We start from the raw sequence: 17,169 nt of genomic DNA on the forward strand, positions 1-17,169 counted from the left end.
GGAGAGGGGCGAGCCGCCGCCGTGCCGGTGCCGGTGCCGGTGCCGGTCCCGCTCTGCATCGCCCCGCCCGCCTGCCAAGCCCAGGGGCCGACGCCCGCCGCCGCCCAGCGGCGCCCCGACCCCCGGGGCTCCTGCAAAGCCCTCGCAAGTGGGGGGCACCTGGCACCACGTGGGAAGCGGCCGCTGGCTCCGGAGTGGGCCCCCCCCCGCCCGCTTTCCCCTTTAAGAGCAGGCGGCTCGCGCCGGAAGCCGACGGGCGCGTCGAGTCCGGCCTCCCCCGAGCAGCTGCGGCGGCGGCGGCGCCGCGAGCGGGGGAAGAAGAAGGGGGCGGCGGCGGCAGCTGCTCCTCCTCCTCCTCCTCCTCCGCGGAGCCCAGCGCCCGTCCCCGAGGAGGGGGCCCCGCTGCAAGGTGCAGCCCCCCCCCCTTCCCAGCCAGCGAGGAGCTTCCCCCGGGCGCTGCAGAGCCGGGAGACCCCCGCCGCCCGCCATCCCCGCCCGGCCCTGCGGCAACCCTGTTGCAAATCCGTGTGCCGCCTCCGTTGGGACAGGTGCGCCGGTGGCCGAGTGCATGGGGCGGGGGGAGGAGTGATGCATGCAGGGGAAGGCCCTCCCCAGTTGCTCCTCTCCAGCATGGGGGGGCTCTGTTAGTGGATTTCCCCCAGAGCTGGTCTCCAACCCCCCCCCGCTTAGCCTTTACAACTCCCCTTCCCTCCACCTTCTCCAGCGGTCAGAGCCCAGGCCCCACAGAGATACTTCAGCCAGCCAGCCTGCCTGCTAGGTGCCCTGCCCCTGGGTGCCGTGGGGCAGTGGGCCCCCTTCCTCTAATATTACAGCGCGCGGCGGTGACTTTGCGGCTGGAGCACTCCTGTTGGGTGCGTGGGGCAAGTCGTGGGAAGGGGAGCTGAGATTTGGGGGTTTCTGTGCCCCCCTGCTCCTGTCTAGTGTGCATGACACCCTGGTGGGTTTAAAGACTCCCCTTGCTTGGTGTGGCTGCTTCCCTGACCTTCTCAGGGAGCCCCTGGAACAGCACGGGATGGGACGGCACAAGAGTGTCCTCACTCTCTCGCTAATGAGCCCAGACCAGGGTGTGGGGCAGCGTGGGGTGAGAGCAGAGCTCGGTTTCCTGGTGAGCAATGTGCCAGTGCCACCGCGGCTGTCCCTGCTGCAGACCCCTGTTCCATTAAGAACTGGACTGAAGACACCAGCTCACTCCACGCAGGTCAGTAAATGGCTCTTGGTTGCCGCCAGCCTCTGCCAGATTGTAACCGGTGGCCCAGGGACAGAGCTTCTTGCAACCCCTTGAGCCAAGCATCGCGGATCATGACGCGTGCCCCTCAGCCCTGAAAGAGGGGATGGGGACGCTCACGCTGCTGGCAAATTATCATTCCTGATTGTGCTAGGGACCTGATTTTTGCATTGACATTGGCTCGGGGTGACATCTGTCTGCCCTGCAGCTAACTTCCTGCCCTAAGGGTCACTCTGATCCAGAGCACCTGCACTACTTCTTCTCTTCCTGCCCTGCCCAGTGTTAGGCCGGGAGTGGGTGGAAGAGGTTATCCCTTCCTGATTCAACCACAGGTCTTATGCACCTGCTGATCCTATCGCAGCAGGGACCCTCGAAGGAATGGGACCGGAGCCTACCAGATCCTGACAGCTGCCCCAGGCTGCTCCCCTCACCCATCCTCCTTGCCCCATGATAATGGATGAGTGGAAACCCAACGCTCCAGCCAAACAGTTTGTCCCGTGGAAAAACCGGAGCTGGTACCTCGCCTGGAAGTACAAGCTGATGAATCAGAGAGCTGTCAGGCGGCTATGCCAGGTGAGTTCTCTGGAGTAATGCGAATCCTGCCTATGGGATTAAAGAAGATAAACTTGCAAAGCCCATGGATTATGGAGTCTCTATGTTGGTGGAAGTGGCTGCAGCCCCTGTGACCTAACATAGTGGAAGGGAATAACTTGTCCAGTCAGAAGCCACCTGAATTACATTTTACTCTTAAAATGCAAAATGGAATGAGTCTGACCCTCCTTTAGCTACAGCAAGTGCCAGCAGCCAGTTAAAGATTTTTTCCCCTGCAGACAAAGGGTTTTTTTTTTTATAGACTTCACCAGTAGTTAGATGTTGTTTATTACTGGGACAAGCACAGCTCAGCAACTGTTAAATAGCATTTCCAGGAGAGGAGGGTGGGCTTGCTTGGTGCCTAGTTTTGAGCGCTAGCTCTGGGTTTGACATCTAGGAGGAAAGGGAAATCCTTGCAAGGCTTCGACTAATATGGCTTCTCTGCTGTGATCTTGGCCAGGGAAACTAGAGCCAGTCGGTTTTTTGTTGGGTGATCCCTGTGCGTTACCAAGAGAGATGCTCTCATTCTCGGTGCTGCAGGGAGAGTGGGTAGCTCTTTCTTCGCTCATAGACTGACAAATCAAAACCATGTTCTGCTATCTCAGGAGCTGCCCCATCGCCATAGTATCTGAGTATCTTGCAATTACTGTATATATCCTCACAACATCCGGGTAATGCACATTGCGGGGGGGGGGGAGGGGAATCCCAAGTGTACACACAAAATGATGGGGTCTACATTAGCTGTTGCTGCTTAGGAAAGAGAGCTTGGAGTCGCTGTGGATAGTCTCGGGGAAAACATCCACTCAGTGTGCAGTGACAGTCGAAAAAGGTAGCCATGTTAGGAACCATTAGGAAAGGGATAGGTAATAAAACAATAAATATCATAATGCCACTATATAAATCCATGGTATGCCCACATCTTTAATACTGTATGCAGTTTGAGATGGTCCCATGTCAAAAAATATCTTGGAATTAGAAAAGGTACAGAGAGGCAACGAAAATGATTAAGGGATGGAACAGCTTCCATATGAGGAGAGATTAAAATGACTGGACTTCTCATCTTGGAAAAGAGATGACTACGGGGGGAGGAGGGATATGATAGAGGTCTATAAAATCATGACTGATGTGGGGAACGTGAATAAGGAAGCGTTATGTGTGGGAGTGAATAACACAAGAACCAGAGGTCAGCCAATGAAATTAATAGGCAGCAGGTTTACAACAAACCAAAGGAAGTACTACTTCACATAACACACAAGCAACGCGTGGAACTCCTTGCCAGGGGATGTTGTGAAGGCCAAACCTCTACATAAAAGAATTAGATACATTCATGGAGCATAGATCCATCAACGGCAATTAGCCAAGATGGTCAGAGATGCAACCCCGTGATCTGGGTGCCCCCAGTCTATGACTGGCAGATGCTGGGAGTGGACCACAGAGGATGGATCACTTGACTGTCTGTTCTGTTCATTCCCTCTGAAGTGCCTGACATAGGCCACGGTTGGAAGACTGGAGTAGATGGACCATTGCTCTGACCCAGCATGGCCGTTCTCGCTTTCTAAGAAAGTGCTGTGACACCATCTGTACAACGGGGATATTGAAAGGCTAAGCCCAGGGTCACACAGAGAATCTGTGGCAGAGCAGGGAATTGAGCCCAGGACTCCCAAGTCCTAGGCCAGGGCTGTAACCACTAGACCATCCTGCCTCTGCATGTGCAGAAGCAAATAGTTTAGAGGCCCTGTAATAAAGCACTGGCAAGTGCACGTATGTGTGTGCACTCTAGAAAGCTGAAGGCCAGATTCTCAGCTGGTGTTACCTGGTGTTGCTCCATTGAAGCCAGTTTGACCCCAGCTGAAGATCTGGTTGAATCCCTTTGGAAGTGACCAGCTGAGGGGGATGACATGCCCGAGGCATTGGGCGGCTGCTTCAGAAGCAGCTGTGGAAAGCCGCACAGTTCCGCAGCTTGCTGGCCAGCCCGTGTGTGCGTCCTGCCGAGACTCTGGACTTAGCTGTGGGAGAGTGATGGGCAAGGGGTGAAGGGAATGAGCCTGTGCCAGGGTGGGAAAATTTTAAAGGGGGTGTTCACCTGTTACTGAAAAATTAATAGTCACTTGACTTGCCTGTCAGCTTCCATTTGAGGATCTCAAAGCAAAACTGTAATGCTGATGAACTAAAACTTGGTGTCAGAGTAGCAGCCGTGTTAGTCTGTATTCGCAAAAAGAAAAGGAGTACTTGTGGCACCTTAGCCACAAGTACTCCTTTTCTTTTTGTAAAACTTGGTGAGAGGTGAAGAGGAGAAGCTGTTGTGATCTATGCTTTGTACATCGACGTGGCCTGTTCGGTGCTTGAGGACTGCTGTGATGGGCACTGCTGGAAAAACCTACATAGAAAATTAAGCTTTGCCAGCCCCCAATGCTGTTGGTGTGGCCCCATTTTTCAGATGGTGAAACAGGAAGAGAGAAAAGAAGTGACTGGTCTGAGATCACCCAGTGAGTCAGTGGGGGACAGAACCCAGATCTCTTTAGCTGCTGCTGTTGCCCCTCTAAGGATATTTATTGCTTCTGTTGATAGGCCATGGCTAATAAACAACCCAAACACGGGGCCTGTGGGTCTAACGATAGCTCCTCGGTACATGGGAAGCTTTACAGCTGCTTCTGTTTGTAGATAAATAAATGGCTGGGTATGAACCAGTCGGGTTCTGATTTTATTGGGTAAAGGTGGGACCTTTTAAAGAAGCACTTTCGCAGTGGGGTGGGTGGAAACTGATGGTATTGCTCCTATGTCAGAGACCCACAAAGCCTGTGCTGGCTGCTTGCTCTGCATCCCCCTTCCCCATCCTGTTACCTGTGCATTGTTGACCCTTATTTGGTAGCGCTGCTCTTCTGTTAAATAAGCCCTTTACCCCTGTGTTGGGCAGGATCTGCTCCTGTGTCTGTCCCTGCTGTCCAAAAGGAACACGCTTTTAGGCGTCCTGATGGATGTAATCGGTGGCCCATAGCCCTTGGGGTCGATTTTCTAGCTCCATGGGCATTGCAATGGAAATCCAGTCATTCAAATCCATGGATGCGCCTTCTATCTTGCTGCATGGCCGCTAGTCTACGTAGCCTCGCAGCCGCTCCGCAGGAGAGTGGCATCCTCCCGGCCCATGTGGCCTATATCGGAGCCCTTTCTCTGTGTGTGTGTGTATGTGTGTGTGTGTGTGTGTGTGCGCGAGCCTTCACAAGAAGGGAACGTGTTTCTGTGCAGAGCTGTATAAGACCCTGGTGCTATCTAAAGGCTCTTCGGAACCAATGTAACGATGCTGTCAGCGTCAATAACAAATAAATTCCTTAGTCTCTAAGGTCCCACAAGTACTCCTTTTCGCTTTTGCGAATACAGACTAACACGGCTGCTACTCTAAAATCTGGGCTGGCACACCATGCAGCAGGCTCCCTGGAACAAGCCTGCTCTTGCCAACTCTGGCTACCACCGGCAAGAGGGGAAAAACTCTGGGTGCTTCAGTGAAAAGCTGGAGCAGAAGGGGTAGCTGGGAGGGTGGCTTTCTCTTGCTGGATTGCTCCTCTCCAACAGGCTTTACCAACTAATTGGGTCTTGTTTTTATTCTGCTGTCTTTCCTCATAACCTGGCTCCTAGACACAGCTCCACCAGTATAATGAGGCAGTTGCTAATAGAAGTCAAGTGGCGGTAGACAATAACAAAACTCCAGGCTGGACTGAGGCCATGTGGCTCAGTGGACCTGCCCTCCCCATCTGCCAAGTGTGTGATGGACGTATTCGGTGCCCAGTGAGCAAGTGGCATTCTCCATCGGTCAGTTTCCAACCTTGCAGTCATAAATAATCTTGTGCCGGCTGCTTTGGTGGAAGGCTCTCTTGAGTATTAACTAGAGCTAAAGCCGGCAGGCTGGGCACCAGAATATGTAGCAGAGTGAAGGAGCCTTGTCTCTTGTTTGTTGTATCCCATTGCTGTGAGGATGGGGGTATTGCTTCCAGTGGGGATGTGATCAGCTACTTTAGTGACTTCCAGCTTTTGTGACTCAAACTATGTATATAGCCCCCCTGGCATCTAAACCCGTCCTTACCCCAGTTGAGGGGTATCCACTTCCTCTTACAGATGGGAGGGACACTAACATGGTGAGAGTCATTCTATGACTTATCCAAGGTCACGCAGGGAGTGTGGCAACACCAGGATTTGAACTCGGAGTGCCAGAGCCCCAGTCCATGTGGTTAGGGGACTGGTCACCCTTTCTGTCTCAGTTTCAGCCCTGAAAGGTCATTTCTATCTCCTGCTATATCCTCAGCCCAAAGGTGACTGGGGGAGGATTGCATTGGAGTAAGGAAGGCAATTGGTACAGGAAGCTCACCCCTGAAGTTCCAGTAGAGACCTCTGTCCACTCGTAGGTCTGCCTTACGACAGGCTCTTTCATTACGATAGCATCACAGGCAGCTGGGCCATGTGACGTTCTCTGCAGCGTTCAGTGTCATGGAGGTGACTGCATTGCTCTCCCCAGGCAGTCAGAGGAAATAAAATGCTGCTCTACTCTCCTCTCTTTCCCCTAGACCTCTGACTGCACTCATCTGGGCGTGTGAATCGCTGCAGAGATCGTAATGCAGGGGGAGTTAAGGTTTCTGTCAGAGGTGTAACGCTGAATTTCCTGACGTTTGCACTCTTCTAATGGCTGTGTTTTCCCCTCCTCACGCAACCCGGTGAGGCAGGGGTGTTATCCCCATGGTACAGATAGGGAAACTGAGACACGGCCAGGCTAAGTGACTAGCCCAAATCACGCAGGAAGAGGGTGGCAGAACTGGGAATTGAACCTGGGTATTTCAAGTTCTACACAAACACCCTAGCCACTGGACCACCCTTTCTTCTGTGTGCTCGGGAAAACTATGGCTATCTGAGATCCTCTGTGAGGATCGTATTGTGGTTTATCCCAACACGTTGTTGTGTGGCGTGTAACTGACCTAGAGCTTTTTGCCTTGCAGATGGGTGCCGTCCTCTTTCTGCTTGTGACTGTGATTGTGAATATTAAGCTGATCTTGGACACTAGAAGAGCTGCCAGCGAGGGGGAGGAGGAGTCTGCCCAAGACTATCGTGAGTCTGAGGGGCCTGGGTCGAGGTGGCAGCAGTCAATGCATTCCCATGCCACCCTGCCAATGCGTGCAGCCGTGCCGTAACCAGAGCTGGTTAGAAAACGGGCTTTGTCAAAACTTTCCATGGCAGGGAATCCACTTTTTTGGCAAACAAAATCTAAACCAAAAATATTTTTAGTTGGAAATGCTGGCGTGGTGCCTCAGGGGAGTTGTATTTCAGGTGCCATGTGCGCTCACTCTTCTACTGTATAGGCTAGGCTCCTTGTAGGACTACATCTCCCATGGTGCACCATGGTCTTACCTCATGGTGAAGGGCAGTGATTGCATCATGGGGAGTCCCCTGACCCTGGGAGATGTAGTTTCATAGAAGATTGGGTTGGAAGAGGCCTCAGGAGGTCATCTAGTCCAACCCCCTGCTTAAAGCAGGACCAACCCCAACTAAATCATCCCAGCTAGGGCTTTGTCGAGCCTGACCTTAAAAATTTCTAAGGATGGTGATTCCACCACCTCCCTAGGCAACCCATTCCAGTGCTTCACCATGCCTCCTAGTGAAATAGTTTTTCCTAATATTCAACTTAGACCTCCCTCACTGCAACTTGAGACCCTTACTCCTTGTACTGGCGTCTGCCACCACTGAAAACAGCCAAGCTCCATCCTCTTTGGAAACCCCTTCCAGGTAGTTGAAGGCTGCTATCAAATCCCCCCTCACTCTTCTCTTCTGCAGACTAAATAATCCAGTTCCCTCAGCCTCGTCTCGTAACTCCTGTGCCCCAGGCCCCTAATTATTTTCATTGCCCTCCTCTGGACTTCTCCAATTTGTCCACATCCTTTCTGTAGTGGGGGGGCCCAAAACTGGATGCAATACTCCAGGTGTGGCCTCACCAGTGCCAAATAGAGGGGAATACTCACTTCCCTCGATCTGATGGCACTGCTCCTACTAATGCAGCTAACTACTGTTAGCCTTATGGGCAACAAGAGAACACTACTGACTCATATCCAGCTTGATCCATTGTAATCCCCGGGTCCTTTTCTGCAGAACTGCCACTTAAGCAGTCAGTCCCCAGCCTGTAGCAGCGCCTGGGATTCTTCTGTCCTAAGTGCAGGACTCTGCACTTGTTTTTGTTGAACCTCATCAGATTTCTTTTGACCCAATCCGCCAGTTTGTCTAGGTCACTCTGGACCTATCCCTACCCTCTAGCGTATCTACCTCTTCCCCCCAGCTTAGTGTCATCCACGAACTTGCTGAGGGTGTGATCCATCCGATCAGCCAGATCATTAATGAAGATGTTGAACAAAACCAGCCCCAGGACGGACCCCTGGGGCACTCCGCTTGATACCGGCTGCCAACTAAACATTGAATTTGTCTAGGGAGCCCAGCCCATAGAAGAGAATGGGGATGAGAGGAAACGGGACTACAACTCCCATGAGGTACCTAGGGCAATACGTCAAAACTGAAATATTTCAGCTTTCAGGATTTTGGTGGTTTTGAGGGAAGCATAGAAATCTTCCAGAAAGCAACCTTTTTTGTGGGGGGAGGGAAATTGTGTAACAGAAACCCCCATTTATCTGCTGGAAAGACAGTTTTTGATGGAAAACTTTTGACCAGCCCTAGCCATGACATTGAATGAACCCTCTGCATGCTGCTAGAGATAATACTTCATTCTAGGTCTGCTCTATCCTTCGCCAGGCCATTTGTCCGGCTTTAGACCAGATAGCCCTCTCTTTTTGGGTGGTTTTCCCCTGTCCAGTGTTGAGACTAAACCAGATGGGGTGGAGTGGCATGCTGTTCCAAATGGCATTCTCTGTGCAGTGTGACATTGTACGCACCACACAAGCAAGGTCATGCCAGCAGGAGTGGGCCCACGCTATTTCCGGAAGGACTGAAAAGTCTGGCATTCTGGGAACGTGTGCATGGCCACCTTATCCAGCCTTGACTTCTCTGTTCAGACTGTCAGCCATGGTGCTTCTGGAGACGTGGACTTCTGTCCACCCAGAGCTGGACTGCCACACCAACTGGGAAAGGCCAGGTGGTTGGTGAAGCTAGCACTGCCTGCCCCTTCTCCCTCTTCAGGAGTAATTTATAGAGCTGGAGGTCCTCAAGCTTTGCCACCTGGTCCCTCAAGCACCAGGGGCCATGTCAGGTGGGCTTGGCGGAAGGATATTTTGGAATATCCCACCAGATCTGTAACAAGAGATACTGCAGCCTGCTGTGAGTGGCAAGAAAGCGCGTGTTGTGCTAATAGGTTGGGAATCTCCCCCATCCACTAAGGGGAACCCGCTGGTCCTCGTTGCACTGAGCCACAACTCGGCAGGTAGGGCTGAGTCTTTGGGCACCCCTCTCTCTCTCCTTAGATGAAGGAGTGCAGGATCTGGAGAACCTGCGCCGCCCCACCAGCACCAGGAAGGTCTTGGACATCGAGGTGTACTCCAGCCGGTCGAAGGTCTACGTAGCTGTGGACGGGACGACGGTGAGTGGCTGGCACAGGAGGCTGCAGGTTACCCACGTGAGCCGAGGGCGGGCGACCTGGCATGGGTGGAACCAGAACAGACCTGATCTCCGTCACCCAGACCTTGAACTGAAGCAATTCATGGAGCACTGAGCTCCTCGTCAGAGCAGAATGCAGCTCAGGCCTTTGCCATGCTCAACAATTGAATGGCTTGAGTGTAAGCCTGCTTCTGCTGCCATAGAAGTCAACGGTAAAGCTCCTATTGACTCGGTGAGCTAGGATCAGACTAAGGCTTAGCATCTAATTCTCCACCCTCTCTTTTTCTTTCTTCTGAGGATGGCTTGTGCTGAGTACAGTGGCAGCAGGTGTCCCACTGCCGCGAATTGGAGAAACCAGCGAAGGGGCTGGAATTTGAAGTTTAGTGAATTCTCCTGCTGTAGGAGCAGCTGTGTGACAAACCTGGCTGCCACCACTGGGGTGGAGGAGTGCCTGGGAAAGAACTGGGGAGGGCCTGGCTGATTGCGACAATAACGTTTCTCCCTCCCGCAGGTCTTGGAAGATGAGGCTCGAGAACAGGGCAGAGGGATCCACATCATTGTGTTAAATCAGGCTACGGTAAATCGCACTGGTTGTCCCTGCGTGTGTTCGGACAGGGCTGTGTGGCATTCCTGCCCCGTGACCCTGTTCCTCGCTGAGGGCTAGCTACATGCGTAAGCCAGTCTTGCATTTCTCCAGGCCAAAGAGAAATCTCTGAACCCTTTCTCTTGCAATGGTACAAAAGCACTGGGTGGGTTTCTCCCCTGCTAGCCCAGCTCACAAAAGTGGAGCTGCCTTGGAATGTCCAGCAACAGATGAACCCTTGTGTGAGCTGGATGCTTCAGCCCTGGGACCTGGGTTCCTCGGCCTGGGGAAGTTGCAGCCCCAAAGGAAATGCCTTGGGAAAGCCCTGGTTGGAAGTAGTTGGAGGTGGGGCCATGGACTTCAGTGGGAGGCATTCCATTGACGTTGATGGGCTTTGGCTCATGTAGTGCAGACTTAACTCTAGTTTTGGCTTCCCAGAGTGCCAGGATGCAGGGGCAACAGAAGGTCCTTAAAAGTGGGGGGCTACTTGCACCCAAACCATGGCTATGCCCCCCACGCTCCCTCTTCCCCTGAGGCACCACCCCCCCAACTCGCTCCTCCCCCCCCCCCCATCCCCTGTCGCTCACCCTTACAGCTGGTGAAAGGTTGGTGAAGCGTAGGACTGGAAGGGACCTTGAGAGGTCGTCCAGTCCGGTCCCCTGCACTCAAAGCAGGACAACATATTAACTAGCCCATCCCTGACGGGTGTTTGTCCAACCTGTTCTTAAAAATCTCCAGTGGTGGAGATTCCACAACCTCCCTAGGCAATTTGTTCCACTGCTTGACTACCCTGACAGTTAGGAATTTTGTCCTAATGTCCAACCTGCACTGCCCATTGCTACTTGTCCTATCCTCGGGGGTTGATGAGGAAAAAAAATTTCTCCCTCCTCCTCCTTGTAACAACCTTTTATGTACTTGAAAACTGTTATCATGTCCCCTCTCTGTCTTCTCTTCTCCAGACTAAACAAACCCAGTTTTATCAATTTTCCCACATAGGTCATGTTTTCTAGACCTTTTATCATTTTTGTCGCTCTTCTCTGGACTTTCTCCAATTTGTCCACATCTTTCCTGAAATGTGGCGCCCAGAACTGGACACAATATTACTGGTGAAGCCTAATCAGCGCGGAGTAGAGTGGAAGAATTACTTCTCTTGTCTTGCTTACAACACTCCTGCTAATACATCCCAGAATGTTTGCGTGGTGTTGTGTGGAGTGGTGTGTTTTATTTTGTTTGGGCAATAGGGTCACACTGACTCATATATTTAGCTTGTGATCCACTACAACCCCCAGAGCCGTTTCTACAGTACTCTTTCCTAGGCAGTCATTTTCCCAGTTTGTACATGTGCAATTGGTTGGGCCTTGCTAAGTGGAGTACTTGGCATTTGTCCTTCCTGAATTTCCGCCAGTGAGGAGTTTTGGGTGGTGCTCGTGCCCGGGGGCCTGGTGTACGTGCATCATGTAGGGTGTGCTATGTGTTTGAACATCTACAGGGTCACGTGATGGCCAAGAGGGTGTTTGACACCTACTCACCCCATGAAGATGAAGCCATGGTCCTCTTCCTCAACATGGTCGCTCGTGGCCGCATCCTGATCTTCTCTATTAAGGTAGGTGGGTCCGACACCGAGGGAGACTGCAGATCACGTCACTGACGCGAGTCAAGCTCTAGCAAGGCCCAGGCTGGTTCTGCCTCCCTGCAGTCTTCTCATGAACGTTCTAACACACGTCAGACAGTGAGCCCCATTCTCCTCCGGCCCATTATTTATATGATGGGAACACCAAGGAATCTGTGCCTTATTTATTACAGTAACACCTAGGAGCCCCAGTCACGGGCCAGGACCCCGCTCTGCTGTGTGCGGTACAAACGCAGAACAAAATGACAGTGCCTGTCCCCAAGGAGTTTACAATCTAAGTATAAGACAAGAGGCATCAAATGAATACAGATGGACAGGGAAGCCCAAGGAAACGCTGTGGCCGTATTGGTCAGCCTGACCAGCAGTGGTCTCGACACACCAGCAGCCGAACCACTGTAAAGTTTTTTTTGTAGGCATCCTGGCAAAGGGGAATTTTGAAGGAGGATTGTGCGCAAGTTTTGCAGATGTTCATGGGAAGCGCCTCCCAGATAGTGCTGTCTTCCTACCCCATTTGGAGAAAGCACAAGGGTGCTTGTTTGAAAACACTTAAATGTGACCACAGGGTACCGCTATTGAGCAGAATGGGGTTACTCCTTCCCACTCATGCTGGTGGGAGACAGAGCATTTGGATGGGTGTCTTCCTCCTCCATTGTTTTCTGTCACTCTTGGGGGTTTGTGCATTTTCTGTCCTATAAAGCGTCCTTCACCTACAGTTTCTCTGAAACACTCTACGTCCAAAACTCCCTGGTGCCCTTCTACTTAAACTGTTCCGTTTCCTGATTTCTGACTGACACTTGTGTGTGGCATCGCCTGTCTCGGGTGGGAAATAGCTTGGAAGATGCGTTCCCCAGAGCAATTAAGAAACTTTTTTTAATCCATCATGCAACTTACTATCCCTTGTGACCCAGAGGCAATGTCTTTCTTTCTGTCTGATCTTTGCAAGGGCAATGATCCTGAGTCAGAAATGTGTGGCAGCTCTGACCTTCCCTTTGGGTCTGCTTAGCACCCTCAATTCGCAGGGGGGTGAATCGCCCTGCAGCCAGTGCGCATCAGCGAGCTCTGCTGGGGGGAGTGAGTGGAAGAGGCCTTCCAACAGTCAGCTCTGAAACGTGGCTCTCCGGGGCTGAGCCTCCAGTGGGATTTAGAGGGGGGATGACGGGAAGACCACCCTGCTGGCTGCAGTGGGAGATGGATCCTGCCAGTTCAGAGCAGGGAAAGGTGCCGCCTCATGACGTATTTTGTTCCGTTCCAGGACGAAGGCTCCTTCCACCTTAAAGACTCGGCAAAGAGCCTCCTGAAGAGCTTGGGAAGCCAAGTCGCCTCGTCCCTCAGCTGGAGGGACATGTGGAGCTTTGTGGGGAAGAAAGGAGGTGAGAGCCCTGCTCCGGCCGGGGCCGGGTGGGAGGGAGGCAGAAGGGATGGACTCTGGGTAACTGGACGGAAATGGCATCCCCTCAGTGAGTGGGGACACGGGGGGCAATCCCACAAACCCCCTCCTCATCCTGCAGTGTCCGAGCAGAGTTGACATCTCTTGGCCATGGGGGCCTCCTCTCTGGGTGTAGGTTGAGTGTTGGGGGGAGGGAGACACGTTTTCTTCTCAAGCTCCTGCCATTGTTGGAGGGAAAGAGGTACCACCTGGTCTCTCAGTGATGACATGGGTTCTGGATGGCTCTGTACAGCGGCCAGGAGGACAGGCATGGTCGGGTATCTGAGCCCCGTTGGGTAGCAACCTCGATCTGACCGCATGTCTGCCCCTCAGGCGAGGTGTACGGCGAGAAGCATTCCAAGTCCCCGGCGCTCTCCACGTGGGGGGACCCCATCTTGCTGAAGACTGAAGTCCAGCTGACCTCCGTGGAAGGTAGGTGAATTGGGGGGGCTCCTCCAGACCGGGGCAGAGAGCCACTGGGTGGGTGGGTGCCCCATTGCACACCTCGCTTGGATAAGAGGTGGGGGCTGCAGGAGCGAGACGGACGCTGCGGGGAGACCCTGGCTCTGCCTCAGCACCTGCAACTGGAGGAACCCCTCTCAAGAAGAGATCAGCCCCCATTCTCAGTGGGGGGAGGGGGGTTGAGATGGGATGGGGGGTTGGGAAACCGGATTTTGCTGTAAATCTGGCCCCATGGAGATGAGAAATGATTGGGGAGGAGGGGCAGTGCCGCCTAGGGGATGGGGCTCTTGGCTCAGACCTGGATTCTATTCCTGGCTCTGCCACTGATGCTGTGTATGTCCACTCGCCCTTCTGTGCCCCCCACTTTGTAAGCTCTGTGGGGCAGGTGCTGGCTTCACGATGGCCGTACAGCACCTAGCACAATGGACCTCTGAGCTCAGCTGTGGTTTGGAGGTGCTGCTGGCCAATAAGTAATCAGATGCCAGCACTGTGAGGCCTTCTGGAGGGCCTGGGGAAGTTTGGGGTCTCTCTCTCTCAAACCTGTGCTCCCATACCTCAGGGATGGTATTCTTCTGGGAGGGTGAGGCAGAGCTGTGTGCAAGCCCCTTGGTGAGGAATTTGCACTGGGGGGGTGATGGAAGCTGACTTCAGGCTGCATTGTTCTGACAGGGCCGTTTCTGGGGGCTAGGAAGTGGTGGTTGGTTTGTTTTTGGTTCCCCCCCCCCCCTTTTTAAAGCCGCCAACCTCATTAATACAGGACTGGGAGTTAAAATGGAATTGGTGCTTCGATTGTAAATCCGGTGCTCGCTCTTTTTTATTTTCTTAGCAACCCTACAATAACAAACCAGCGTGCTCCTGCCAGGAGAAGGGGAGGAGATAAAGGAGTGGGTTTCCTTTCCTTGCTTCCAAGGGATTGTTTGTGAATGCCTAGGGTGGGTTTTAAAATAGAAGTTGGAAGAAATCTCTCTGGACCATGCCATTCAGAGCTCCCATTCCTTCTGAGCTCATCCAGCTGCCAGGGCCTTCTGCACCCCTGTAGGGTTTGAGCCTGGGTGCCCACCCAGGGCAGCAGACAGAGGCTGCACTTCTGCGAAGGCATCCGCTCGGCCCAGGTGGCCACCAACAACAAGCCCTGGCACGACAGCTGAGGCTGCAGGTGGGGGCAGTGAAGTGGCAGGGCAGGAGGGCTGTGCCCTGGCACAAAGGGGTGAGCTGCCTGCTTTCTCCCCTCCCGCCCCGAGCAGTGGTCTGAACTCGGCTACTCTCCCGTTCTCCCGCAGATGCCGAGTGCCGCTGGCCCGACACGGAGCTGAACCGCCGCCGGTGGAGGTTCTGCACCAAGGTGGAAGGTTACGGCAGCGTCTGCAGCTGCAAAGACCCCACGCCCATCGAGTTCAATCCTGATCCCGTGAGTGCGCAACGGCCAGAGGGTCCCCCCGCTTCCCCTCCGAGCGTGAGCGGAAGAAGGGGAGCGGGAAGCCCTTGCCTCCAGCTGAGCATGGAGTGGCGCATGGCCCTCTCCTGGCATAACGTCTGCAGGAGGCGTCAGAATAGACGGAGGGCGCCAGCTGAAGTCACGTCGGCCCGCTTCTGTGTGGCACGCCGCCTCCAGCAGGCTCCCAGAATGCACCTGGCTGTCGGAAGGGAAGGGGAGGGTGCTGCAGTGTCTCTCTGAAGCGGCCAGGGATGACCGTGGTAGAGCAGCACGTTGTAGCTAGGGCACGAAGGTTCGTACACACCAGTGTCGATCTCGCTACGTCCATTCCCTGCCATTGCAGGGGCCTGGAGCATTCCTGACACTTCCGTCTCTTCTGTTCCCTGCCCGTGGCACACCTCAGTCCAGCCTCCTGAGGGCTGTAACGGTCAGGCTTGGTGTGGGGTGGCCGGGGGGTGGTCAGTGATGACCTCCTGATCTGGCGCTCCCTTCTGGACTAGGGCTCTGTTATGGTCTAGCAAAAAGTACTCTTGGGTCCGAATGGCAGCAAGCAGGCAGGACCCCTGTGGTATCTCTTACCTGGCAGCTGGCATCTCCAGTCACCTGGCATTCCCCTCAGGCCAGGCTGAGCCCTGGGATCAGTCCTGAAGAGAGAACCTAGCCTAAATAATCACCAGGCGACTTTTTCCTCCCCCACAGCCCCAGGGTTCGTTAGCTGTCCTGCAGCCAAGTACTGACTGGGCCCAGCCCTACCTGGATCCCAGCCTGCCATGGTGGGGCAGGAGGGCATCTGAAGGTGTCTAAGATGAACTGAATGAGGCCATCATCCTTGCACCAGGGTTCTCCTTGGGGGCAAAGGGTCTCTGCTCTGTTTCAAGGCTGGATGAGAACAGTGCTGTCCCCTCTCTTGAAATAAAGCCCAGCCCCGAAGGGGAAGGAAGCTGGGTGGTGAATTGAGTCCCATGAGAACCCCTCACTGTGGGCAGGTCTCGTAAACCTTGCAGACATCACTGGTTCTTCTCAGGGCTGTTGGGGCTGGGCGGGTGGCCCCTAGTGGCTTCTCAAAGCCCTTATGACAAACATTTTTTCTCTTCCAGTTCAAGGACAATAAAGTCTTTAATGTGCCTGTGGCTGTCATTGCAGGGAACAGACCCAATTACCTGTACAGGTGAGTGCTGGGTGGGACGTTGCATGGACTGTGGAGGGATGTCCTGGGGAAAGCATTGGATCTCTCTCTTGCGGGGTCCATAGAAAACCAAGCTGGGGAAGCCCCGTGAGATCACTCCATCTCCGGCTAGTGCAGATGGAGCACTGAGAACAGCTCTGCTTCTCTGCCCAGGTTATTCAGAGCCAGGACTGGGCAATGGGGGCACCCCCATTCTTCTTGGGAGCCCGCTCTCTGATGTCATTAGCGGGAGGTGTCACCTATTAGTCTCCTTTGCTTTCCCAGAATGCTTCAAGGGCATCTTCTTAGTGGCCAACTCATGAGTAGCTCAGCCACAAAATGCTGCAGGAGCAGGTAGTGGTGGGGCTCTGAATGCCCCAAGGGTGGGTGGTTTTTGTCCTGGGGGCAGGTTAGTGTGTTTGTAGTCCGCAAGGGATTTTTCTCCCTCCCTACTGACCAACTCTGAGTGGTGATAGGCGTTACCCTCCCAGCTTCACCAGGGGAAGGGAGTATGGGGCAATGTCTGGGTTTGCAAGGACATAACCACCCCCCCCCCCCCGCAAGGGATCTAGGCCTCACTTGAGTGTTGAACCATCTCCTGCTTTTGTTGCCCAAGTTTCATCAATGGCTCAGTGTGTCGCCAGGTGACCGTCTCTCACCCGGTGCCCTCTGCAAGAGGGCTGGACACTCTCAGGAAAGAGAGCAGGGGCCTGACCCTGGGGTCTGGGAGGGCCCACTTCCCCCTCCATCTGAGAGAGAAGACGCTTGTGCAAGGCTCTTGCACGGCACCCCCTCTCCCTGTTACCATGGCGTTCGGTCTGTTAAAGAGACTCTAGACTTTCAAGCAACACACATTTCCGCTCTCTCCTCTCCTGGCCCCCAGGATGCTGCGGTCCCTGCTGTCGGCTCAAGGGGTCAACCCCCAGATGATCACAGTCTTTATTGATGGGTATTATGAGGTAAGATCTCCCCCTGCAGCGGGGAGGGGGGCTTCTCACACTGTCTCTGAACATGGGGGAGGGGAAGGAGCAGGCAGCTGCTGTCATCCTTGTCCCCTCT

The 17,169-nt window shown here is 53.8% G+C and overlaps 1 protein-coding gene across 5 annotated transcripts in view; it reads left to right on the plus strand.

Annotated features, from left to right (window-relative positions):
• Positions 1 to 259: 259 nt before the first annotated feature.
• Positions 260 to 17,169, plus strand: part of POMGNT1 (protein O-linked mannose N-acetylglucosaminyltransferase 1 (beta 1,2-)) — a 31,145-nt gene continuing 14,235 nt past the window's right edge. The window contains exons 1-11 of one of the 5 annotated variants that reach the window (XM_038414139.2): positions 260 to 548; positions 1,608 to 1,819; positions 6,817 to 6,925; positions 9,277 to 9,392; positions 9,921 to 9,986; positions 11,482 to 11,595; positions 12,875 to 12,992; positions 13,382 to 13,480; positions 14,791 to 14,918; positions 16,043 to 16,113; positions 16,994 to 17,069. In XM_038414139.2, coding sequence (XP_038270067.1) covers positions 1,694 to 1,819; positions 6,817 to 6,925; positions 9,277 to 9,392; positions 9,921 to 9,986; positions 11,482 to 11,595; positions 12,875 to 12,992; positions 13,382 to 13,480; positions 14,791 to 14,918; positions 16,043 to 16,113; positions 16,994 to 17,069 — 1,023 coding nt within the window. In that variant the 5' untranslated portion in view covers positions 260 to 548; positions 1,608 to 1,693. Of the gene's footprint in view, positions 549 to 736; positions 1,220 to 1,578; positions 1,820 to 6,816; positions 6,926 to 9,276; positions 9,393 to 9,920; positions 9,987 to 11,481; positions 11,596 to 12,874; positions 12,993 to 13,381; positions 13,481 to 14,790; positions 14,919 to 16,042; positions 16,114 to 16,993; positions 17,070 to 17,169 lie in introns of those variants that run through there. The other 4 variants (XM_038414138.2, XM_038414137.2, XM_038414135.2 and 1 more) reach the window with 4 other exon arrangements.

This window comes from Dermochelys coriacea, chromosome 8 (genome assembly GCF_009764565.3).
Source record: "Dermochelys coriacea isolate rDerCor1 chromosome 8, rDerCor1.pri.v4, whole genome shotgun sequence".
NCBI lineage: Eukaryota > Metazoa > Chordata > Testudines > Dermochelyidae > Dermochelys > Dermochelys coriacea.